At 42.9% G+C, this 25681-nt stretch overlaps 5 protein-coding genes across 5 annotated transcripts; all 5 read left to right on the forward strand.

Annotated features, from left to right (window-relative positions):
* The first annotated feature begins 1074 nt into the window (after window positions 1-1074).
* On the forward strand, window positions 1075-2260 carry LOC122128677 (GTPase IMAP family member 9-like). Its single transcript, XM_042703173.1, has 2 exons — window positions 1075-1854; window positions 2246-2260. The coding sequence occupies exons 1-2, from the start codon at window positions 1273-1275 to the stop codon at window positions 2258-2260; spliced, it is 597 nt and encodes a 198-aa protein (XP_042559107.1). The 5' UTR covers window positions 1075-1272.
* Window positions 2261-2308: 48 nt separating this feature from the next.
* LOC116223413 (GTPase IMAP family member 4-like) lies at window positions 2309-3367 on the forward strand. Its single transcript, XM_031579877.2, has 2 exons — window positions 2309-2881; window positions 3341-3367. The coding sequence occupies exons 1-2, from the start codon at window positions 2309-2311 to the stop codon at window positions 3365-3367; spliced, it is 600 nt and encodes a 199-aa protein (XP_031435737.2).
* Window positions 3368-3977: 610 nt separating this feature from the next.
* LOC122128678 (GTPase IMAP family member 9-like) lies at window positions 3978-4967 on the forward strand. Its single transcript, XM_042703179.1, has 2 exons — window positions 3978-4046; window positions 4363-4967. The coding sequence occupies exons 1-2, from the start codon at window positions 4001-4003 to the stop codon at window positions 4965-4967; spliced, it is 651 nt and encodes a 216-aa protein (XP_042559113.1). The 5' UTR covers window positions 3978-4000.
* An 11430-nt stretch (window positions 4968-16397) lies between these two features.
* Window positions 16398-17584, forward strand: LOC116223414 (GTPase IMAP family member 9-like). The gene is made up of 3 exons (XM_031579886.1): window positions 16398-16428; window positions 16530-17098; window positions 17558-17584. The coding sequence occupies exons 1-3, from the start codon at window positions 16398-16400 to the stop codon at window positions 17582-17584; spliced, it is 627 nt and encodes a 208-aa protein (XP_031435746.1).
* Window positions 17585-18527: 943 nt separating this feature from the next.
* On the forward strand, window positions 18528-21895 carry LOC116223415 (GTPase IMAP family member 9-like). The gene is made up of 3 exons (XM_031579896.2): window positions 18528-19177; window positions 21351-21448; window positions 21821-21895. Exons 1-3 carry the CDS (start codon window positions 18574-18576, stop codon window positions 21893-21895), a joined length of 777 nt encoding a protein of 258 aa, XP_031435756.2. The 5' UTR covers window positions 18528-18573.
* Window positions 21896-25681: the final 3786 nt, after the last annotated feature.

Here is a 25681-nt window from a genome sequence, read left to right on the forward strand (position 1 = left end):
GTATGTACTGCTGCAGCCATGTGTGTGTCATCCATAGTCTCTGTTGTGCCAGGAATGGTCTCTGTTCAATAACCATATCCCAGAATTCCACTGCCCCCCTTCAAACATTGTTAATGAAATCACACATTAATCCTTACTGAAGCTACCTTTTAAACCAAATGATGAGGGCACACACCATCCAGCAGATTATTATGAACATCATATTATTAACAGGAGTAGGAATGAAAAGCTTGGTCTACAACCACTGGTCACTTTACAGCCATGTGCAAGTCCTGCTGGACAATACATGGGCCTTGCAAACACATGCAGCTTTTCTGGCAACTTATACAAATATGTTAGTATAGTATATCTCTATATGGTAAAACCTTGTATGTATCTACTTCACACAAATGTTACCATAAACGTTGATTTTACCCAGAAGGATGTAATGCTATGTTCTCGACCATTAGGTGCACCGTATATAAACCATGTTACAATTTTTTTATGTAATTTTATTAAAAAAAACTGTGTTTTGACCACACATGTTATTAACCACAGTTTATAAAACATTACATCATTCACGCCATTAAAAAAAAGTATGAAGTAGAGATTTCAAGCATTTCAAGCAAACACCTACACTTGCACCCCTCCCCGCATGCACACACACACACACACACACACACACACAAATACCCTATTCCAACTCCCAAACACATTTTTGAGCATTAATTTAGTGTTATGATTGGGAATGGACACTAAACATTTAAGTCTAATAGTTAATTGATACCCTGGCAACATAGTGCCATGAACAACAATCTTCGGACAGTGGGAGCAAATTCAAATGAATATGTTCGAGACTGACAAGATGGGGGGCAGTATATCTAAGTGATATAGAGGGGGGGGCGGGGGGCAGTATATAAGTGATATAGAGCGGGGGGCAGTATATAAAGACTTCCTCAGCCAAGAGGGGGGGGGGGGGGGGGCTATATATTTAAGTGATATAGAGGGGGGGGGGGGGGGGGGGGGTGCTATATATTTAAGTGATATAGAGGGGGGGGGGGGGGGGGGGCAGTATATCTAAGAGACATAGGAGGGGGGGGGCAGTATATCTAAGTGATATAGAGGTCCTCAGTCATCGCTGAAAAGTAAACCCTGACAAGACTATAGAAAATGGCTGTTTGTAACAAACTGGAATTGGGTCACTAGTACTTGCTTACAATGTTCAAACCATCAAAGTATTCCTCAAACCAACTGAAGTATTACTTCAATGTATGCTATTTGATGTACTGACTAATGTGTACTTTGTACTCAGGAAAAAGCCATCATCTGTCAGAGTTGAAGATTGTGCTGCTAGGATACAGAAGAGCTGGGAAGAGATCATCAGGAAACACCATCCTGGGCAGAGAGGAGTTTGATACTGTATGGAGAACAGCTCAGTGTGTGAAGAGACAGGGGCAAGTAGCAGGGAGGCAGGTCACTGTGGTGGAGGCTCCAGGATGGTGGAAGAATTATCAGTTAGAGAAAACTCCTGAACTGACTAAAAATGAGATTGAGCTCAGTGTGTCTCTGTGTCCTCCTGGACCCCACGCTCTGCTGCTGGTCATAAGTGTGGACAATCCATTGACTGAGACACACAGAAAATCAGTGCAGGAGCACTTGGAGCTTCTCAGTGAGAGAGTGTGGAGGCACACTATACTGATGTTCACCTGGGGAGACTGGCTGGGAGACACATCCATTGAGCAGCACATTGAGAGTGAAGGAGAGAGTCTGCAGTGGCTGGTAGAGAAATGTGGGAACAGATATCATGTCCTCAACAATCAGAAGAGAGAAAATCACATGCAGGTTACACAGCTGATGGAGAAGATAGAAGAGATGGTGGCAGGAAACAGAGGACAACATTATGAGATAGAGAGACAGAGAAGAGAAATATTGGAGGAGAAGAGGTGGAGAGATGAAAAGAGAGTGAAAGAGAGGATGATGAAGGTGAAGATAGAGAGAGAGTCTCTCAGATCACTAATGGGTGAGTTAAGAATCTCATATTCAACAACTTCCCTTTTGTTGCTCGTCTGCAATGGATTGTGCATTAGCTTTCTTTACACAGTTACAGACATTTAAAACAGCAGATAGGAGACACATGATCAGTGCATTTATTGCTACTGATAAACACACTGACTAAATTGACAAGTGTAATTTTTCATACATGTCCATTAATACATAATTTACTATGTGTATTAAGTATGCATTTGGCATCATGTTGCCTCTATAGCTGACTATGATTTAAAGTTATTCAGAAGAACTATAACCTGCACTGACTGACTTGTGCTTCTTCATGTCAGGTGATTCTCTTCATCTATCAGAGTTGAGGATTGTGCTGCTGGGATACAGAACAGCTGGGAAGAGTTCATCAGGAAACACCATCCTGGGCAGAGAGGAGTTTGATACTGTAGGGAAAACAGCTCAGTGTGTGAAGAGACAGGGACAAGTAGCAGGGAGGCAGGTCACTGTTGTGGAGGCTCCAGGATGGTGGTTGAATTTTCAGTTAGAGGTAACTCCTGATCTGACTAAAAATGAGATTGAGCTCAGTGTGTCTCTGTGTCCTCCTGGACCCCACGCTCTGCTGCTGGTCATACGTGTGGACAAGTCATTCACAGAGACACACAGAAGATCCCTACATGAACACCTGGAGCTTCTCAGTGAGAGAGTGTGGAGTCACAGTATAGTGCTGTTCACCTGGGGAGACTTGCTGGGAGACACACCCATTGAGCAGCACATTGAGAGTGAAGGAGAGAGTCTGCAGTGGCTGGTAGAGAAATGTGGGAACAGATATCATGTTCTCAACAATCAGAAGAGAGAAGATCACATGCAGGTCACACAGCTGATGGAGAAGATAGAAGAGATGATGGCAAGAAATAATGGACATCATTATGAGATTGAGAGACAGAGAATAGAAATATTAGAGGATAAGAGGAGGAGAGATGAAGAGAGAGTAAAAGAGAGGATGATGAAGGTGAAGACAGAGAGAGAGTCTCTCAGATCACTGATGGGTGAGTTAAGAATCTCATTTTCAACAACTTCCCTTTTGTTACTCGTCTCCAATGGATTGTACATTAGCTTTCTTTACACAGTTACAGACATTTAACACAACAGATAGGAGACACATGATCAGTGCATTTATTGCTATTGATAAAGAACATTGACTAAATTCACAATTGTCATTTTTCTTACATGTCCATCAATACATAATTTACTATGTGGGTTAAGTAAGCATTTGATGTCATATTGCCTCTATAGCTGACTATGATTAAAAGTTATTCAGAAGAACTATAACCTGCACTGACTGACTTGTGCTTCTTCATGTCAGGTGATTCTCTTCATCTGTCAGAGTTGAGGATTGTGCTGCTGGAATACATAAGCTCTGGGAAGACTTCATCAGCAAACACCATCCTGGGCAGAGAGGAGTTTGATACTGTAGGGAGAACAGCTCTGTCTGTGAAGAGACAGGGACAAGTAGCAGGGAGGCAGGTCACTGTTGTGGAGGCTCCAGGATGGTTCATCAATTCTCAGTTAGAGGAAACTCCTGAACTGACCAAAGAGGAGATTGGGCTGGGTGTGTCTCTGTGTCCTCCTGGACCCCACGCTCTGCTGCTGGTCATACGTGTGGGCTATTCATTCACAGAGACACATAGGAAATCAGCGCAGGAACACCTGGAGCTTCTCAGTGAGAGTGTGTGGAGTCACACTATAGTGCTGTTCACCCGTGGAGACTGGCTGGGAGACACACCCATTGAGCAGCACATTGAGAGTGAAGGAGATAGTCTGCAGTGGCTGGTAGAGAAATGTGGGAACAGATATCATGTCTTCAACAATCAGAAGAGAGAAGATCACATGCAAGTTACACAGCTGATGGAGAAGATAGAAGAGATGGTGGCAGGAAACAGAGGACGCCATTATGAGATGGAGAGACAGAAGAGAAATATTGGAGGAGAAGAGGTGGAGAGATGAAAAGAGAGTGAAAGAGAGGATGATGAAGGTGAAGATAGAGAGAGAGTCTCTCAGATCACTGATGGGTGAGTTAAGAATCTCATATTCAACAACTTCCCTTTAGTTGCTCGTCTCCAATGGATTGTACATTAGCTTTCTTTACACAGATACAGACATTTTACACAGCAGATAGGAGACTCATGATCAGTGCATTTAGTGCTACTGATAAACACATTGACTAAATCTACAAGTGTCATGTTTCATACATGTCCATCAATACATAATTTACTATGTGGATTAAGTATGCATCTGACATCATGTTACCTCTACAGCTGAATATGATTAAAAGTTATTCAGAAGAACTATAACCTGCACTGACTGACTTGTGCTTCTTCATGTCAGGTGATTCTCTTCATCTGTCAGAGTTGAGGATTGTGCTGCTGGGATACAAAAGAGCTGGAAAGAGTTCATCAGGAAACACCATCCTGGGCAGAGAGGAGTTTGATACTGTAGGGAGAACAGCTCAGTGTGTGAAAAGACAGGGACAAGTAGCAGGGAGGCAGGTCACTGTGGTGGAGGCTCCAGGATGGTGGAGTAATTATCAGTTAGAGCAAACTCATGAACTGACCAAAGAGGAGATTGAGCTCAGTGTGTCTTTGTGTCCTCCTGGACCCCAAGCTTTGCTGCTTGTCATACGTGTGGACAAGTCATTCACAGAGACAAGGAAAAGATCAGTGCAGAATCACCTGGAGCTTCTCAGAGAGAGAGTGTGGAGTCACACTATAGTGCTGTTCACCTGTGGAGACTGGCTGGGAGACACACCCATTGAGCAGCACATTGAGAGTGAAGGAGAGAGTCTGAAGTGGCTGGTAGAGAAATGTGGGAACAGATATCATATCCTCAACAATCGGAAGAGAGAAGATCACATGCAGGTTACACAGCTGATGGAGAAGATAGAAGAGATGGTGGCAGGAAACAGAGGACATCATTATGAGATTGGTGAGTAACTCAGACAACCAACCATCATCTCAGTCAGGGGCGTAACTATAGGGGGTGCAGCAGGTGCGGCTGCACCTGGGCCCGTGGGGTTTCGGGGCCCGTAGCCGGGCCCAAAGAAAAACACACGTCGCTCGACCGGCCCCCACTCCAAACTTGTCGCTCGACGTCGCCCACCATACGGTGACATATTTTCTCAGATATGCTTATGTTAATGCGCACTGTTTTTGGACAATTTGCAGTGTCAAATGCTATTTATACGCTTGAAAAGGCAAACTTATCTCAGTCATGGTTGTTATTATTTTTTGGGGAAAAGTAGCAATTTATAACAAAATCATATGCCTATCCTACATACACTATAGAAAGTATCAAAAGACTATTCAATGAAATGAATAAGTTCTTATTTTATTTGGTATTGTTGTGATTAGCAATGATGATTGCTGGGTAATATGTATGTTGTTGTCCAATGTCAAGTCTCTATTTGATCATGTGACAATACAATACGCTATATTTATACCAATTTGAAGGTCTGATAACCTAGTAGTTAGGTCCTAGTTCATTGAGCACAGCACAACTTTACTCGTAACAATGCCTTTTAAGCACAAGAGTGAAAGTAGAAAAGGGCAAGATAAAAAAGAACAGGAGGAGAAGGCGGCAAAGCTGCCTAAATTAGATTATTTTGGCTTTTTAGCTAGTCCGTCAACGAGTCGCCAGCCCACAGAGTCAGCAGTGCAGCAGTTCAACTGGGATTAGCAACGCTGTTTCTGCCCTCAGTGGTGTGTCAGCAACCATGCAACAGGTAACCTACGGCTATTGTGATAGATATACATTTCAAGACAAGTTATAGCCTACATACATTATGGTAGGGCAGGATTACTGGGGACGGCCCAGTGTTCCGAAAGCCCGATATTCCGAAATCTAAATGTTTCCCGAAAAATAGTCCTCCTGACGAAATTTCGAAATATTTTAAGTGGCACAAAACACACACAGCATTTAGTTTGCGCAGCGGAGACGCTCATTGGGCTATCACGCATATAACTTTTCCTAGGCAATACTTGTTAACTTAGCCTACTCTGGTTTTGAATATGGGGTACCACTCATGCGAAGGAAATCACCGGCAGATTGTCGCAGGACATTACGCAGATCTTGTCAAGCACTGACAAAGCATGCATGCGTTGGCTATCATAAAAGTATTTTGTATCATCGCGATGCAAATGCCATGTGTGTATAATAATATTCTGAATTAAAGTTCATGCTTGTGAAATAAATGCATTTATATGTTTATGATTGTGTGATTAATTGGGATGTGCATGTGGGCTATAGTGGTTCACGTTGCTGTGCTCAAAATTTCGGAACAGCGGGCTGTCGGAATAATGGGCCTTCGGAACATTGCCATGGAACCGGATTACTAGGCTACAAGTTGGGTAAATAGTGGTCGCTATTATTATTGCTTTCTAACATTTTTTACGGTATACAAACACCTTTGATTAACGTTTTTTTAGACGCGGTTGCAGAAGTAGGGAAGGCTACGTTTTTTTTTTTTTTTTTAAACATTCACTAGGGGGGCCCGTAATAATATCTTGCACCTGGGCCCGTCGTTACTACGTTACGCCACTGATTTCAGTAAACTTGTTTGCCAAGACCCCAGTGTTGGGCAACATGATCTTCTACCCCTGAGGGGCTCATTCAGCTCTATATGAAACCCCAGTGTGGGGCAACATGATCTTCTACCCCTGAGGGGCTCATTCAGCTCTATATGAACCCCAGTGTGGGGCAACATGATCTTCTACCACCCCTGAGGGGCTCATTCAGCTCTATATGAGACCCCAGTGTGGGGCAACATGATCTTCTACCCCTGAGGGGCTCATTCAGCTCTATATCAAACTGAACCACATCATCCTATCAGCCTTTTCAAACACAACTGTATTCGTGTTTTAATGGTAGGAGACATTTCTGTTTACATGTATAAATCATGTTTATTCATTTCTAACTTCTGATTATTTCTTCTCCCTGTCAGTGACTGCAGACTCCTTCTCTGACTCCGGGTCTCCCAGTAGCTCTGCACACAGCTCCTTCAGATCACAGACAGCACCACAGGAACGACTGACAACTAATTTAAAGAAAGCAAGCAGCTATGATCTTTTTCCACCAAACAGTAAGCAAACATTTCATACTAACCTTTTAAGTTGTTCATCCAAGGAAAGTGAAGAGGTAATTTGTAAACAGAGATTTATAAGGGTTGGTTATTTCTAGGTCAGTAAAATACTGGGCATTTATTTGACTTATTCTGATGTGGCTGGACAGATTACATGGTATTGTACCTGTGCACAGATATTTATGCTTGTCAGTTGGTTTTATGTTGTGTCCATTTCTCAATTGCTAAGACAAGCTTAATGAATCTGGCATCCATTTGATCTCCATCATCACCTTCTTGGCACAGCAGAAGTCTTCTCTTCCAAATGTGTTCACTCGTTTTCATTGGTTTCACACAATTTTACAACCTTTTTCAAAACAGTCAACACAGAAATCAATACAAAGGCCCCAAACTCTATTCAATTAAACATGTCAAACAAAATGACAACATTTATTCACAGCTAACAGAAATGACTTGCATAATTTAGAATCTCTGATGTATCCTCTTGTGTTATCTTTATTATTGATCTGTACATGTTTCATCATGATCAGTCTTCTTCATTGACATTTGTCCTGTTTCATAGTGAGTGGAGAATCCAGGGGAGACTCTGACCGCTGGTCTCCCAGTAGATCTGCACACAGCTCCTTCAGATCACAGACAGGACCAGAGGAACGACTGACACCTCATTTAAAGAAAGCAAGCAGCTTTGATTTTCTTCCACCAAGCAGTAAGCAAACAGTTCAGATAAACGTTTTAACTCCGTAACTCAATGTTTATCTGTAAACGTTCAAAAAAAGACTTGTGAGCATCTCTGGTACAACAGGTTTAATATGCAAACACTGATCAGGCTGAAGGGTAGGCTACGGCATAGTAACTAGCGTTTCACACAACATCATTGGTTAAACCTGTACAGTATCAAGAACAAGTATACATTATAAAACACTTCAAAACCTTAATTATTAATTATCGTATGTCATACTCTATGACTGTATTTTGACACTAGATGTTGACAGGTGTGTGGATCTGCAAATGAAAAACATAGAACACAGAGGAGACTCAAGATGTTTACACAGCAATGTATGCAGAACATTGTGTTCTGTTATCTTCTTGTGTTATCTTTATTATTGATCTGTACAAGTTTCATTATGATCAGTCTTCTTCACTGACATTTGTCCTGTTTCATAGTGAGTGGAGAATCCAGTGGAGACTCAGACCGCTGGTCTTTCACCAGCTCTGCATACAACTCCCTCCGATCACAGACAGGATATGACATCAGCTCTCCCCGTGGATCAATGAGGTCTACGGCTTCTTCCCAAAGTTCTGGAATTGGATCTTTGAGTTCTAGAGCTGGTTCTGTTCGAAGCTCAGATTCCAGAGGATTTAAGTTCCCAAACCTGTTAAAAAAGAAGAAGGCCCATGGAGACCTTCTTGAGGCACAGGAGGAATCAGACAAAGACAACAAGAATTAGAAGAAGAGATCAAAGAAGAAAAGACATGATTCTGAGGTGCTGTCAACCAAAGACTTCCAGATTACATCCTACTTTTCAGTGAGCCTGTTGTTCATTCAAAATTTCATGTGCTTCCATATTCTCATATTACCTTTCTCACATACAGTGCCTGTTTTCTCTACCTAATAGTTTGTGATCAAAATTTTTTGTGGGATAATGTTTGTCTTTAACAGTAGTGTAAAGACAGCATTGTAGTAGAGTTGATATCAGCTGCTGAATCAAGCTGTGAGCTGTACAATTGATCTGAACACTGAATCCAGTGTGAACATTTGTTTGTTTGTATTGTTATTTTATTTTAACTTGTAAATTGTTGAACACTTAAACTGCAACTTTATCTTACAGTAAATAAAGAAGAAAATGTCACTTGTGTATCAGTTCAGTTCTTCTGCCTGACATTTACTCCAAAGTTTTGTCCTCAACCCCTCATTGAAACAGAGGCACTGTGTTTACCAAACAGAACACTCCATACGGGGGTTCCAGAACATGGAAATATAGAGGGGAATTCTGGGAGAGTAAGGTGCAGTGTGAAACTTGGCCTCTAGAGGGACTGAAGAGTTGTGTTTATCGGTCAGGCAGGGTGCTGCCCAGGGGGACTCCAACAGTGCAGAGTGTGTGGAACCATGTACCAGTGCTGGAGTGTGTGGAATAGTGTACCAGTGCAGAGTGTGTGGAATAGTGTACCAGTGCTGGAGTGTGTGGAATAGTGTACCAGTGCTGGAGTGTGTGGAATAGTGTACCAGTGCAGAGTGTGTGGAATAGTGTACCAGTGCAGAGTGTGTGGAACCGTGTACCAGTGCAGAGTGTGTGGAATAGTGTACCAGTGCAGGAGTGTGTGGAACCGTGTACCAGTGCTGGAGTGTGTGGAATAGTGTACCAGTGCAGAGTGTGTGGAATAGTGTACCAGTGCAGAGTGTGTGGAATAGTGTACCAGTGCAGAGTGTGTGGAATAGTGTACCAGTGCAGAGTGTGTGGAATAGTGTACCAGTGCAGGAGTGTGTGGAACCGTGTACCAGTGCTGGAGTGTGTGGAATAGTGTACCAGTGCAGAGTGTGTGGAATAGTGTACCAGTGCAGAGTGTGTGGAATAGTGTACCAGTGCTGGAGTGTGTGGAATAGTGTACCAGTGCAGAGTGTGTGGAATAGTGTACCAGTGCAGAGTGTGTGGAATAGTGTACCAGTGCTGGAGTGTGTGGAATAGTGTACCAGTGCAGAGTGTGTGGAATAGTGTACCAGTGCAGAGTGTGTGGAACCGTGTACCAGTGCTGGAGTGTGTGGAATAGTGTACCAGTGCAGAGTGTGTGGAATAGTGTACCAGTGCAGAGTGTGTGGAATAGTGTACCAGTGCTGGAGTGTGTGGAATAGTGTACCAGTGCAGAGTGTGTGGAATAGTGTACCAGTGCTGGAGTGTGTGGAATAGTGTACCAGTGCAGAGTGTGTGGAATAGTGTACCAGTGCAGAGTGTGTGGAACCGTGTACCAGTGCAGAGTGTGTGGAATAGTGTACCAGTGCAGAGTGTGTATATGTTCTGCCAATAGAGTCATCATTGAAGTACTCAATCTCCGCGTAGTGACTGAGATCACTACGATTGGTGTCAAGGTGAACTATAAATAAAGGGACTGAGCTCGGGAGACAAGTTTGTTGACGTTTATTTTCATTGGTAGTTTATTATCAGTTTAGCTAGCTGCTACGTTTATTGCTGGGGACATTGCTTTGCGTAATGTCATGGAGAATTCTTCTGGCATGAAATTAAGGAGGAGGGAGACAGTGGCCCTGCCCGATGGTCTGAGGAGTTTGGGAGGATATAGCAGGATACGGCTGTGAGGATCACGACATACTGATCACCATCATCAACTGCCCCTGTCTCTCATCATCAACTGCCCGTGTCTCTCATCATCAACTTCCCCATCATCAACTGCCCTTGTCTCTCATTATCAACTGCCCCTGTCTCCCATCATCAACTCCCCCTGTCTCTCATTATCAACTGCACCATCATCAACTGCCCCTGTCTCTCATGATCAACTGCCCCTGTCTCCCATCATCAACTGCCCCTGTCTCCCATTATCAACTGCCCCTGTCTCCCATCATCAACTGCCCCTGTCTCTCATCATCAACTGCCCCTGTCTCCCATCATCAACTGCCCCTGTCTCCCATCATCAACTGCCCCGGTTTCCTCTTTGCCCCCATCCATGAACCTTGTTGAATACATATTGTGTTTTCATGGCAATATCAAAGTAACAAACAAAAACAGAATGTGGATCAATTGAAAAAGAAATCCAGTTCTCCTTTAGCAGTCACAAAAACAAAAATCTCTTTTTATCTGAGTTAATAAGTAACTCATTTTTCATCCCTGAGTGAAATCTCTCTCTCTCTCTCTCTCTCTCTCTCTCTCTCACTATCAGCGTCATGGATACATGAACAAACATGACACTTGATAGGTTCTGAAGTCCTATTGGTGTGGGTAACAGTAGCTGAGGGGGAAAGTCCCCCTGATCTCCACACACCGGGACCTCCTCCACCACCACCTCCACCTCCTCCTCCACCTCCTCCTCCACCTCCACCTCCACCTCCACCTCCACCTCCACCTCCACCTCCACCTCCACCACCACCTCCACCTCCACCACCACCTCCTCCTCCTCCTCCTCCTCCTCCTCCACCTCCACCTCCTCCTCCACCTCCACCTCCACCACCACCTCCTCCTCCTCCTCCTCCTCCACCTCCACCTCCACCTCCTCTGTGCTGCTCCTCTGAGTTCATGACACTGAGGAGAGACATGCTGAGTTCATGAAACTGAGGAGAGACATGCTGAGTTCATGACACTGAGGAGAGACATGCTGAGTTCATGACACTGAGGAGAGACATGCTGAGTTCATGACACTGAGGAGAGACATGCTGAGTTCATGACACTGAGGAGAGACATGCTGAGTTCATGACACTGAGGAGAGACATGTTGAGTTCATGACACTGAGGAGAGACATGCTGAGTCTCTTATGGAGGTCACACTGCAGAGTCTCTTATGCCCTCACACTCTGACTCTATCTTCATGCTGAACTGAAATTATCTTCTTATTCCACCTAATTGTTGCTCTGGATCACTGCATGGACAGACAAAGGCTCAGGGGCCAAGAGGTCACAGGGGCCCAGAGGTCACAGGGGCCAGAGGTCACAGGGGCCCTAGTAATCTGCACAAAGCACAGGCACAGGCACAGTTCAAGACTGTTAAATATAGTATAACTATAATAGATATTTCCAGGACTACCTTTGGTACTGCGGAAGCACACGTACATATAGGCTATATGGGGATAAACAACAAAACACATACATATAGGTTATATAGGGATGAAAAAACAAAACACTTACATATAGACTATATAGGGATACAAAAGAAAACACATTTATTTGTGCAGTCACATTGAACTGCCACAAGAGGGCCCTAGCACTCCAGTTACACCATACAATCACTATCAAGACACACGTTTCCATGGATATCAAAAGTCATATGACAAATCTCTCAACACATTTAGCACAAGATGTTAAACAGGACAGTGTCATGTACTTACAATCCCATAATGTACAGATACAGCAAAGACAACCCTTTCATCTTTACTAACTAAGTTTGCAAAGATGAATAAATGGCTTCAGTGATTGTCTTTGCTGATGGCAGACAGCCTGTTAAACTTGTGGTTATTTACACAATCCCTGGTTGCCTGGTAACCCTGTACCATTCAGAACTGTGATGGTGGCAGGATGTGCAGGTCTAAAGGGACTTTATCTGAGCCCAGTAAATGTGCCCACTTCATGCTGTTGAGTCCCATGGCACAGGTGTCAGTGTGGAGGAGGTGCTGTTGAGTCCCATGGCACAGGTGTCAGTGTGGAGGAGGTGCTGTTGAGTCCCATGGCACAGGTGTCAGTGTGGAGGAGGTGCTGAGTCCCATGGCACAGGTGTCAGTGTGGAGGAGGTGCTGTTGAGTCCCATGGCACAGGTGTCAGTGTGGAGGTGCTGAAAGGCCTCTCTGGTGGAGGAGAGAGTGGAGGAGGTTTGGCAGCAGGAGTCCCACACAGGTGCAGGGGTGTGTGGAGAAGAGGATTGATGGAGTGAGAGAAGCAGGCATGAGAGAGGAGGAGAGGAGGAATGGAAACCAGTGGAGACAGGGGCGTAACTATAGGAGTTCCAGCAGGTGCGGCTGCACCTGGGCCCGTGGGGTGTCGGGGCCCGTAGCCGAAGATATACATACGTCTCTCGACGGGCCCCCCCAGTACTGCGTCAAATGTCCACCTTTCAGTTATGCTTGTGTTATGCTTGTCTTCTTTTTCTTTTCTATTTTGTTTTTTTTCTTTTTCTTTTTATTTCTTACATGAAGTAGTATTTATTGTTACACCAGGGTTCTAATGCTCGTAGCTTGACTGTTCTCTCCCTTGTACGTAGCTTCGGGCAAAAGCGCCTGCTAAATGACTAAATGTAAATGTAAATGTAATTGTAGACAAGCTGTTTTTATAGTAATGGCAGTGTCTAATGCTATATATGCTCTTGAAAAGGCAAACTGATCTCCGTCATGGTTTTTGCTCAGTTTGAGTATCCTAGGTCTGACAGGAGAGGGGGGTGTTAATCACAAAGCTCAGTTTGAGTATCCTAGGTCTGACAGGAGAGGGGGTGTTAATCACAGAGCTCAGATCATGTGGGCTGTCATGGCAAAAAGTGACCGGGTGCCAAAAAGAGCCCGGGTGATGTAATATTGGCTTTCGAACGACTCTTGAGTGACAGTTGCTATACCAACGCTTAGCATTACGTAACCCGGACACTACGTAACCCGGGCACTTTTTGGTCAGTCTCAAGAGTCGTTCGAAAGCCATCAGCTACTTGTTAGTCACTTTATATTGTGCCTAAAACTATTAAGTATTCCGTTTTAGCTACACCTGCCGGTATCCTGTACATCAACATTTGCAGTCAATACTACTTTTTGAATCGCTTTATATTGTGGCTAAACACATTTTTACCCGGTAAATAAAGTGTTCCATTTTAGCCGTTTACATCATCATTTGCATTTCAATTGAAATTGTTTAGAGTAGAAATTCGTTTTTATAAAAAGGAGAAAATATACTGATATACGGTGCTTGTTTATCTACCGTTTTAGCAAGCCAGCCAGTTCATTTGCTAACATCTTAAATAATATACGGTGCTTGTTCATCTACCTTTTTAGCAGGCCAGCCAGTAAATTTGCTCACATCTTAAATAAAATATGGTACGGTGCTTGTTCATATACCTTTTAAGCAAGCTAGCCAGTTAATTTAATAACATCTTAAATAATATATGGTGCTTGTTTATCTACCTTTTAAGCAAGCCAGCAAGTTAATTTGCTAACATCCTAAATACTATACGGTGCTTGTTCATCTACCTTTTTAGCAAGCCAGCCAGTTCATTTGCTAACATCTTAAATAATATACGGTGCTTGTTCATCTACCTTTTTAGCAAGCCAGCCAGTTCATTTGCTAACATCTTAAATAATTTAAGATCTACCATTATTTGTTGATATAGGCCTATTTAGAAAAACTTGGGAGAGTTCATACTAGCTTGCTAGCTATACACTAAGCAAAATAATGTGCCCCAGCTAACGGAGGAATTGCTAATCGCTAACGAGATGCTAGCGGCGATTTAACCGGTTGAAATTTACTTACTTTGACACTATAACAAACTTGTGAGTCAACAACTTTCCTAACAAAGTCAAACATCAAGCACATGGTTTATTGCAGGTAAAATACAGGCAAGCTGGTCTCAGGTAGCGAAGTATAATGCGAGATGCTCTGGGTAAATCGCGTTATTGAGGTAGTCTGACTTCCAAAAAGAGCCCGGGTGACGTAATGCTAACGTTGGTATAGCAACTGTCACTCAAGAGTCGTTCGAAAGCCAATATTACATCACCCGGGCTCTTTTTGGCACCCGGTCACTTTTTACCATGACAGGGCCATGAGCGAGTTAGAGGTGACACTGTGGCCTTAGAGACAAAACCAAAACACCCCAACTCAATCACTGAGAACACAGAGCCACAGGGAGAGAAATGGCACATTGAGGAACACACAGATACTTAACCCCACTCCTAATTATGAAGGCATATAGTACAGTAATAAGACATTGATATATATGAATCATAAAACTTCTAATTCTAAGAAACATGAAGGCATACGTGTAGAATAATAAGACATTAATATATATGAATCATGAGACTTTAGTTCTGACTGGAATCTCTCTCCACTCTCATGAACTAGTTTCCCTCGCCTCAGTTACCTCCCATCCTGAGCATCAGTGCCTCTGATTGTGTTGCTATGACAACCATCATTTACACCTGAGTGTTCATCAGCTCATCCCCCTGATCCTACAGCCAGAACTCCACCTCTCTCTCCTCGTGACACCTCCTGATATCACCTCAGATAGTAGTGTGTGTGCAGGGGCAGTGTGTTCTGGACAGACTGCATTCCTGGTCGCAGTCGAATGAAGGTGAGTCCCTTCACAGTCACGTGACACATCAGAATTACAGTCTCAAGTCACAGGAGTATCAACTCTCTCAATTCTCATGAATCCTAAACTCAGTAGCTGCTGTGTTGTGGGTGTTATTTAAAATGGCTGCACTGAGTAACTGACCTGAATGACTGAAAGATTAAATCCTTGTTTACTGGAGGGAGACATAAAGGCTATTACAGTATGACTCGATACACCCATGGTGGAATGTGGCCTGTACAAACAGCAGGTATTAACCAATCAGAGGGAGTTATCAGCTCCTCCCAAACCAGCTCTACCTGTCTATTCTATTTTTTATTTCACTCGTACAGAAGAGGCGGCTGAGTCAGGTAAGGAAAAACACATTTTAAATCTTTGAGCAGTAGTATGTTTACACATGTGAATTACTGAAAACACATTATTCAGAAGATTCAGAAGAAATGAACATTAAAAGGTGAAAATGCAAATTTTGAACAACATAGATTTTATTCTCAGTGTTGAAGAAAAGAGATTGTTTTTAGTGAACTGAGCTGAATTTGTGTGTGGTACTTTGATAAACCCGGGTGTGTATTTGACTCGATTCCACATCTCAACCAGTCTCCTGAGGGCCACACATGTGAACTGAAAACAGATGATGACTAAATATTGGATTGAGACAAGTCCCCTAAAGGGACTAAACATCACCAAGGACTGAGTGAGGAGGAATAGCAGCTTTTTATCTTTCTCTCTGACTGTGGCAGAAGAAGACTACTAGTCAGTAATCATTACCCAGTTAAAGGAGCGTGCATACAGGCTTCTCCGAGTTCTCTCTGAGCAAGAGCTCATGAACTTATCACAGCAGCTCAAGATATGTCAAATATCGTGTGTGTGTTTGATTTGATATATATATTATGTGTGTGTGTCTGAGGGGTACAAAGCATTTATCACTATTTTGATCTATGCAGCAGAAGCAACTGAGGCAGAAAAGAGAAAAACACAAATTGACTTTCAAATTAAGATTTCCTTTCAAAGCACTTAAACCACAAAAGTGACTTCATGCAATCATGTTATTTTCATTTTATTCCTCAGTTAATTTAGATATCCGACATACTAATCTTTGTTTGGAATTGTTTTGTGGTGAATTCAGTTGTCTGTTGTTTGAGGTTTAATTCAATCAAGTTATGTTTATAGTGTTGAAGAACAGAGGCATTGTTAATGACACTGAACTGATCTGTGCTGGTCTCACAGACTCCTAGAAAGTGTTAAATACTCCAGAGGTAGAGACTGGAGGAAGAACATAACATGGACTAACTGTCTTCACAGGAGAGAAAGAAAATGGCTGCTCCTACATTCATTCCACATCTGGGTGAGAAATATATTTAGTATTTCCTTCAAAACAATAACACAGAGAATTATTTGCAAATATTAATTTTGCTGCTGACTTGCTTGTACTTGAATTCCTGACAGGTGATGACACTCTTCATCTGTCAGAGTTGAGGATTGTGCTGCTGGGATACAGAAGAGCTGGGAAGAGTTCATCAGGAAACACCATCCTGGGCAGAGAGGAGTTTGATACTGTAGGGAGAACAGCTCAGTGTGTGAAGAAACAGGGACAAGTAGCAGGGAGGCAGGTCACTGTGGTGGAGGCTCCAGGATGGTGGGTGAATCATCAGTTAGAGCAAAGTCCTGAACTGACTAAACATGAGATTGAGCTCAGTGTGTCTCTGTGTCCTCCTGGACCCCACGCTCTGCTGCTGGTCATACGTGTGGACAAGTCATTCACAGAGACACACAGAAGATCCCTACATGAACACCTGGAGCTTCTCAGTGAGAGAGTGTGGAGTCACAGTATAGTGCTGTTCACCTGGGGAGACTTGCTGGGAGACACACCCATTGAGCAGCACATTGAGAGTGAAGGAGAGAGTCTGCAGTGGCTGGTAGAGAAATGTGGGAACAGATATCATGTCCTCAACAATCAGAAGAGAGAAGATCACATGCAGGTCACACAGCTGATGGAGAAGATAGAAGAGATGATGGCAAGAAATAATGGACTTCATTATGAGATTGAGAGACAGAGAATAGAAATATTAGAGGAGAAGAGGAGGAGAGATGAAGAGAGAGTGAAAGAGATGATGATGAAGGTGAAGATAGAAAGAGAATCTCTCAGATCACTGATGGGTGAGTTAAGAATCTCATATTCAACAACTTCCCTTTTGTTACTCGTCTCCAATGGATTGTACATTAGCTTTCTTTACACAGTTGCAGACATTTAACACAACAGATAGGAGACACATGATCAGTGCATTTATTGCTATTGATAAAGAACATTGACTAAATTCACAATTGTCATTTTTCTTACATGTCCATTTATACATAATGTACTATGTGGATTAAGTATGCATTTGTCATCATGTCGCCTCCATAGCTGACTATGATTAAAAGTTATTCAGAAGAACTATAACCTGCACTGACTGACTTGTGCTTCTTCATGTCAGGTGATTCTCTTCATCTGTCAGAGTTGAGGATTGTGCTGCTGGGATACATAAGCTCTGGGAAGACTTCATCAGCAAACACCATCCTGGGCAGAGAGGAGTTTGATACTGTAGGGAGAACAGCTCAGTGTGTGAAGAGACAGGGACAAGTAGCAGGGAGGCAGGTCACAGTGGTGGAGGCTCCAGGATGGTTTATTAATTCTCAGTTAGACCAAACTCCTGAACTGACCAAAGAGGAGATTGGGCTCAGTGTGTCTCAGTGTCCTCCTGGACCCCACGCTCTGCTGCTGGTCATACGTGTGGGCTATTCATTCACAGAGACACATAGGAAATCAGCGCAGGAACACCTGGAGCTTCTCAGTGAGAGAGTGTGGAGTCACACTATAGTGCTGTTCACCCGTGGAGACTGGCTGGGAGACACACCCATTGAGCAGCACATTGAGAGTGAAGGAGAGAGTCTGCAGTGGCTGGTAGAGAAATGTGGGAACAGATATCATGTCTTCAACAATCAGAAGAGAGAAGATCACATGCAAGTTACACAGCTGATGGAGAAGATAGAAGAGATGGTGGCAGGAAACAGAGGACGCCATTATGAGATGGAGAGACACAGAAGAGAAATATTGGAGGAGAAGAGGTGGAGAGATGAAAAGAGAGTGAAAGAGAGGATGATGAAGGTGAAGATAGAGAGAGAGTCTCTCAGATCACTGATGGGTGAGTTAAGAATCTCATATTCAACAACTTCCCTTTAGTTGCTCGTCTCCAATGGATTTTACATTAGCTTTCTTTACACAGATACAGACATTTACACAGCAGATAGGAGACACATGATCAGTGCATTTATTGCTACTGATAAACTCATTGACTAAATTCACAAGTGTCATTTTTCATACATATCCATTAATATATAATTTACTATGTGGATTAAGTATGCATTTGACATCATGATGCCTCTATAGCTGACTATGATTAAAAGTTATTCAGAAGAACTATAACCTGCACTGACTGACTTGTGCTTCTTCATGTCAGGTGATTCTCTTCATCTGTCAGAGTTGAGGATTGTGCTGCTGGGATACAGAGGAGATGGGAAGAGTTCATCAGGAAACACCATCCTGGGCAGAGAGGAGTTTGATACTGTAGGGAGAACAGCTCAGAGTGTGAAGAGACAGGGACAAGTAGCAGGGAGGCAGGTCACTGTGGTGGAGGCTCCAGGATGGTTCATCAATTCTCAGTTAGAGGAAACTCCTGAACTGACCAAAGAGGAGATTGGGCTCAGTGTGTCTCTGTGTCCTCCTGGACCCCACGCTCTGCTGCTGGTCATACGTGTGGGCTATTCATTCACGGAGACATATAAAAGACCAGTGCAGAAACACCTGGAGCTTCTCAGTGAGAGTGTGTGGAGTCACACTATAGTGCTGTTCACCCGTGGAGACTGGCTGGGAGACACACCCATTGAGCAGCACATTGAGAGTGAAGGAGAGAGTCTGCAGTGGCTGGTAGAGAAATGTGGGAACAGATATCATGTCTTCAACAATCAGAAGAGAGAAGATCACATGCAGGTTACACAGCTGATGGAGAAGATAGAAGAGATGGTGGCAGGAAACAGAGGACACCATTATAAGATTGGTGAGTAACTCAGACAACCAAACATCATCTCAGTAAACTTGTTTGCCAAGACCCCAGTGTGGGGCAACATGATCTTCTACCCCTGAGGGGCTCATTCAGCTCTATATGAACCCCAGTGTGGGGCAACATGGTCTTCTACCCCTGAGGGGCTCATTCAGCTCTATATGAAACCCCAGTGTGGGGTAACATGATCTTCTACCACCCCTGAGGGGCTCATTCAGCTCTATATGAAACCCAACCACATATCATATCAGCCTTTTCAAATACAACCTTATTAGTGTTTTAATGTCAGGACACATTTGTGTTTACATGTATAATTCATGTTTATACAATTCTAACTGATTATTTCTCATCCCTGTCAGTGACTGCAGACTCCCTTCCTGACTCCTGGTCTCCCAGTAGATCTGCACACAGCTCCTTCAGATCACAGACAGGACCAGAGGAACGACTGACAACTAATTTAAAGAAAGCAAACAGCCTTAATGCTCTTCCACCAAACAGTAAGCAAACAGTTCAAACAAACCTCTTAAGTGCTTCATCCAAAGAAAGTAAACCGATTATTTATGAACAGAGATTTGTGAGGGTCGGTTATTTTAGGTCAGTAATATACTGGGCATTTATTTGACCCATTCTGATGTGACAAGGAGTGATATCCAGTCGTGATGGACATTTAACGTTTTTCTTTCACTCTGGCTTGGTGACCTATGAGGTTTTACACTCCTAAATTAACACATTTACAGTTTTTCTCAATTGCTAAGATAAGCTTAATGAAACTGGGATCCACTTGATCTTCACCATCACCTTCTTAGCACAGCAGAAGTCTTCTCTTCCAAATGTGTTCACAATGCAGTTATCCTCTTGTGTTATCTTTATTATTGATCTGTACATGTTTCATTATGATCAGTCTTCTTCACTGACATTTGTCCTGTTTCATAGTGAGTGGAGAATCCAGGAGAGACTCTGACCGCTGGTCTTTAACCAGCTCTGCATACAGTTCCTTCAGATCACAGACAGGATATGACATCAGCTCTCTCCGTGGATCAATGAGGTCTACAGCTTCTTCCCAAAGTTCTGGAATTGGATCTTTGAGTTCTAGAGCTGGTTCTGTTCGGAGCTCAGATTCCAGAAGATTTAAGATCCCAAACCTGTTTAAAAAGAAGAAGGCCCATGGAGACCTTCTTGAGGCACAGGGGGAATCAGAAAAAGACAACAAGAGTTAGAAGAAGAGATCAAAGAAGGAAAAATATGATTCTGACTTGCTGTAAACCTGTAAAAGACTTCCTGTAAAAGACTCCCTAATTACATTCCTACTTTTCAGAGACAGAGATAAGATCAGTGCAGAAACACCTGGAGCTTCTCAGTGAGAGAGTGTGGAGTCACACTTTAGTGCTGTTTACCCATGGAGACTGGCTGGGAGACACACCCATTGAGCAGCACATTGAGAGTGAAGGAGAGAGTCTGCAGTGGCTGGTAGAGAAATGTGGGAACAGATATCATGTCCTCAACAATCAGAAGAGAGAAGATCACATGCATGGAGACTGGCTGGGAGACACCCATTGAGTGCAATATATATTTATTTTAACATGAAAATTGTACAACCAATGTAGAGCAGTAATATTATCCGATTCTAACCAGCCTGTTAGAGTTGATAGCCAATGTAGAGCAGTAATATTATCCGATTCTAACCAGCCTGTTAGAGTTGATAACAGCTACTGAATCAAGCTGTAAACTATAAAATGAATCTGAACTCTGAATCCAGTGTGAACGTAATATTTATTTGTTTGTGTTGTTATTTTATTTAAACTTGTACAATGTTGAACACTTAAACTCAAACTTTATCTAACAGTAAATATAGAAGAAAATGTCACTTGTGTATCAGTTCAGCTCTTCTGACTGACATTCACTCCGTCTCTGGCACACGGCCATGTGTGATGAAGGGAAACGTTTTGTCCTCAACCCCTCATTGAAACAGAGGCGCTGTGTTTACCAAACAGAACATGGAAATATAGAGGGGAATTCTGGGAGTGTTTGAATTTTCTGGTGGAGAGGAAAGTGTCATAAACTGTAGTTTGAAACTTGGCCTCTAGAGGGACTGAAGAGTTGTGTTTATCGGTCAGGCAGGGTACTGCCCAGGGGGACTCCAACAGTGCTGGTGTGTGGAACCGTGTACCAGTGCTGGTGTATGGAACAGTGAACCAGTGTGGAGTGTGGAACCGTGTTCCAGTGTGGAGTGTGGAACCGTGTACCAATGTGGAGTGTGTTGGTGGTGTGGTAAGGACCCCTGTCCCTCGGCTGTTCTGTGCACAGATCTCTCTCTGTGGATCATTGGGATTAGAGTTCTCACAGGTGCAGGAGGCACTGAAGGCTTTGGAATCCAATACATCATTAAATACACATGAATACATAGAAACACACAAATAAATGAACGTATGTATTTGTTTTTATTGGATCTTTCCGGATGGGGTCAAGGTAGAGGGAGAGAAATGTAAGTATTCTGTGTGTCTGTGTCTGTGTGCCTGTGTGTCTGTGTGCCTGTGTGCCTGTGTCTGTGTGCCTGTGTGTCTGTGTGTCTGTGTGTCTGTGTGTCTGTGTGTCTGTGTGCCTGTGTGCCTGTGTCTGTGTGTGTGCCTCGCTCTCTGTCAGCCGCTGCAGCTCATGTACGGGTTGCCATGCACTGCGGGGGGCTGGCAGAGTAGCCGGGGGGCGGGGACACCTTGATGAGAGAACTTGTTACTTGTTGCTGAGTCTCTTTGTGCTCCTGGTTCTCTGGGAAGCAGCCACAGCAATTAACGTGTTCTAGCCGTTGTAATAAAGGCCTATATGTTCTGCCAATAGAGTCATCATTGAAGTACTCAATCTCCGCGTTGTGACTGAGATCGCTACAATTGGTGTCAAGGTGAACTATAAATAAAGGGACTGAGCTCGGGAGACAAGTTTGTTGACGTTTATTTTCATTGGTAGTTTATTATCAGTTTAGCTAGCTGCTACGTTTATTGCTGGGGACATTGCTTCGCGTAATGTCATGGAGAATTCTTCTGGCATGAAATTAAGGAGGAGGGAGACAGTGGCCCTGCCCGATGGTCTGAGGAGTTTGGGAGGATGTAGCAGGATACGGCTGCGAGGATGGCTTCGGAGGCTGACATGGCGTCATCAACAAGAGGAGAGAAGATCACATCCTTCAAGCATTTCCCTGTAGCCTGAGCAGCCAACAGCTTGACTGAAGAGTTTAGATACAATAGGACCACATGAGGTGTTTGGTCTTAACAAATACTTTAAAACAAACATCCCATTAATAATTTAACATTTCCCCTCCTTTACTCTGTCAAGTATTTCCTCTTGACATCTTCCCCCTGCTGCCTTGTGCTTCCAGAGCAACATCACTCAAGGGCTCCCCCCTCTGATCACTACAGGTAACTACATGAAGTTTAATAATGATCAACATCATGATGACCAACATACACATCTAGTCCTCAGTGGCTGATGCTTAGGCGGTTGTTTCATATATTCTCCACATTATTTCTTGCAACAGAGACACACATTGGATCAAATAAAACCCCATTTATTCAGACACTTTGCTATAGAAGGATGTTCTGTTCAGAAATATCTTCACAAGGGCTCCCCCTCTGATCACCAAGGTTATTATAGTTTTGCATTTTTCACTAGTTTTTATTTTTATTTCGTTTTGACTTTTTGTTTTTTAATTTCAGTTTAGTTTTAATTAGTTTTTAAAGCGGGTTTGCTAGTTGAGTTTAGTTTCTATTTTTTGAAAATGCATAGTTTGAGTTTAGTTTTTATTAGTTTCAGTATTAGTTGTAGTCTTTACCGCGGAATGCAACAGAGCAAGGGGGGGCCAGTTAGGGAAGCTTAATTTTTTGCTTGCAAAACAAAAAGCTCAAAATGAATAGAAGATACAAGCTATTATAAATAATATGTAATAAAAACTCACCAAACATACCATTTAAAAAATATATATTCACTTAGGACAGATGAACAGCCATCCACAAAAGACAACTATGAAAGATGTGTGTCAGACGTGGGTCAGTCAGAATTTGCGCATGTCCTGTTCAAACAGACAGGAGACAGCGAGACGGTGAGGCAGCGACGAGCTGTGCCTCATCTCAGAATGCGCAATCCCTCACAAACTGGGTTGAGCGCATGCGTAGAACCTATTTAGTTTTGCTGATCTGACGTAAAGCCGCAGTGAAAAAGCACGGAGAGGAGGCAAACAGTACCTCTGCTTCAATGAAGGGAGCATGCGAGAGCCCACCGGTCAGGTTTATGCTTGTTCTGCCATTACCCTTCTTATATTTGACCTTGACTACGAAGATTCTATAGGCTAGCTAAGTTAAAACATTTCTCATAACTGGACTTTCAATCAAAACGTGAATTGATCAATAATGGGAGACCAATGCCGTAGCTAAAAGGTATGCTTCAAACGACAGAAGATAACTCGATCGACTTCTCAGATCCAAAGCTAAATTGCTTTGAAAATATTTTGAACCTCAAAAATAGATTTGGTTTTGGACGTAGGCCTACAGCGGAGACTAAATATTAGCAAGGGGGAGGGGGGCTTCTCACCCCTTATTCGCTAACATTACATTGATTGATCAGAGAAATCCCTTGCTCCGTTAATTTCCCGTTATTTCTCTTAGTTATCTAGCTGATGTTATAGTCTCCTCTATTTAACTCTTACAATTATAATGGGAAAAGGTAGAAACTCTCAGGGGGCCTGTGCAACTTCGTAAGAGTTCATATTCACGAGTGCATAATCACACATATTAATACGAGTTCATCACAAGCTAGCAGCTGCCAACTGTATGGAGCTACCTTACCTATATGTGTGTAAATAATGCTGATATGAAAAACAACCAGTAGTCAATGTGCAAGCTGCCAATTGAATGGTGATTTAAGCTACTGTATTGGGTTTATATATTTGTAAATCTGACTCTGAAAGAGTCAGTGCCTCACCAGCCACGAACCTCACCGCACGTTACTGTTCCAGGTAATCACAAATAGGACTCTGTCGCTTTCTCCCGACTTTTGCCGCCATGATACCAGGTGAGGGGCGTGTACTAAAAGTGGTACGGCGGAAGATTGACTTAGGCTATGTATGAAATTAATTGACATCTATGAAATACATTGACAAAGACGAAAACTAAGGACATTTTCTCTATAATTCTATTTTATTTTAGTTAGTTTTGTAAAGACACAATACAGTTTCAGTTAGTTATCGTTTTTTTATAAAGCCTCGTTTTTATTTTTATTTCAGTTAACGTTTTTTCGTTAGTTTTCGTAAGGTAACCACATGAAGTTTAATAATGATCAACATCATGATGACCAACATACACATCTAGTCCTCAGTGGAGGTGCTTAGGTGGTTGGTTCATATATTATACACATTATTTATTGCAACAGAGACACACATTGGATCAAATAAAACCCCATTCATTCACAAACTTTGCTACAGAAGGATGTTCTGTTAAGAAATCTCTTCAGAACTTTACGCAGCAGTTCAGAATATTATATGTAATGTCAAATAATCCAGTTCTACTGGATTCCTGGGTACAGATCTTAGTCCTACTGGATTTTCTCTGCTGTGGAATTATTTGAAAGAATAATTGTGTGCAATGAAATTGTGTGATTTGAAAGAATGTTAAGTATGTGATATATGGTTATGGTCATCATCAACTGCCCCTGTCTCTCATCATCAACTGCCCCTGTCTCCCATCATCAACTGCCCCTGTCTCCCATCATCAACTGCCCCTGTCTCCTCTTTGTCCCCCTTCATCTGTTCCCTGTTCATACCCTTGAGTCCTGGTGTTCTTCTCTTGTGTTGAGGGAAAGTGAAACTCTGTTAGTTTGGCTTTATAATATAAGCCAGTGTATGTTTGTTTTTCGGATTCTCTGAGTTTGTGCTCTCAACTTCTCTAATCACATTACCTGAGTGTGTGCTCTCAACTACTCTAATTACATTACCTCAGTTTGTGCTCTCAACTACTCTAATTACATTACCTGAGATCATCGCACTTGCATCCACCTATCTGTGAACCTTGTTGCACATATTGTGTATTCAAGGCAATATCAAAGTAACAAACAAAAACAGAATGTGGATCAATTGAAAATAAATAATCCAAATCTCTTTTTATCACGGTTGATGAGTAACTCATTTTTCATCCCTGAGTAAACTCTCTCTCTCTGTCTCTCTCTGTCTCTCTCTTTCTCTCTCTCTCTCTCTCTCTCTCTCTCTCTCTCTCTCTCTCTCTGTCTCACTCTCAGCATCATGGACACATGAACACACATGACACTTGATAGGTTCTGAAGTCCTGTTGGTGTGGGTTACAGTAGCTGAGGGGAAAAGTCCCCCTGATCTCCACACACCGGGACCTCCTCCTCCTCCTCCTCCTCCACTTCCTCCTCCTCCACCTCCTCCACCTCCTCCTCCTCCTCCTCCTCCTCCTCTGTGCTGCTCCTCTGAGTTCATGACACTGAGGAGAGACATGCTGA

Source organism: Clupea harengus, chromosome 2 (genome assembly GCF_900700415.2).
Source record: "Clupea harengus chromosome 2, Ch_v2.0.2, whole genome shotgun sequence".
In the NCBI taxonomy this organism is placed as follows: domain Eukaryota; kingdom Metazoa; phylum Chordata; class Actinopteri; order Clupeiformes; family Clupeidae; genus Clupea; species Clupea harengus.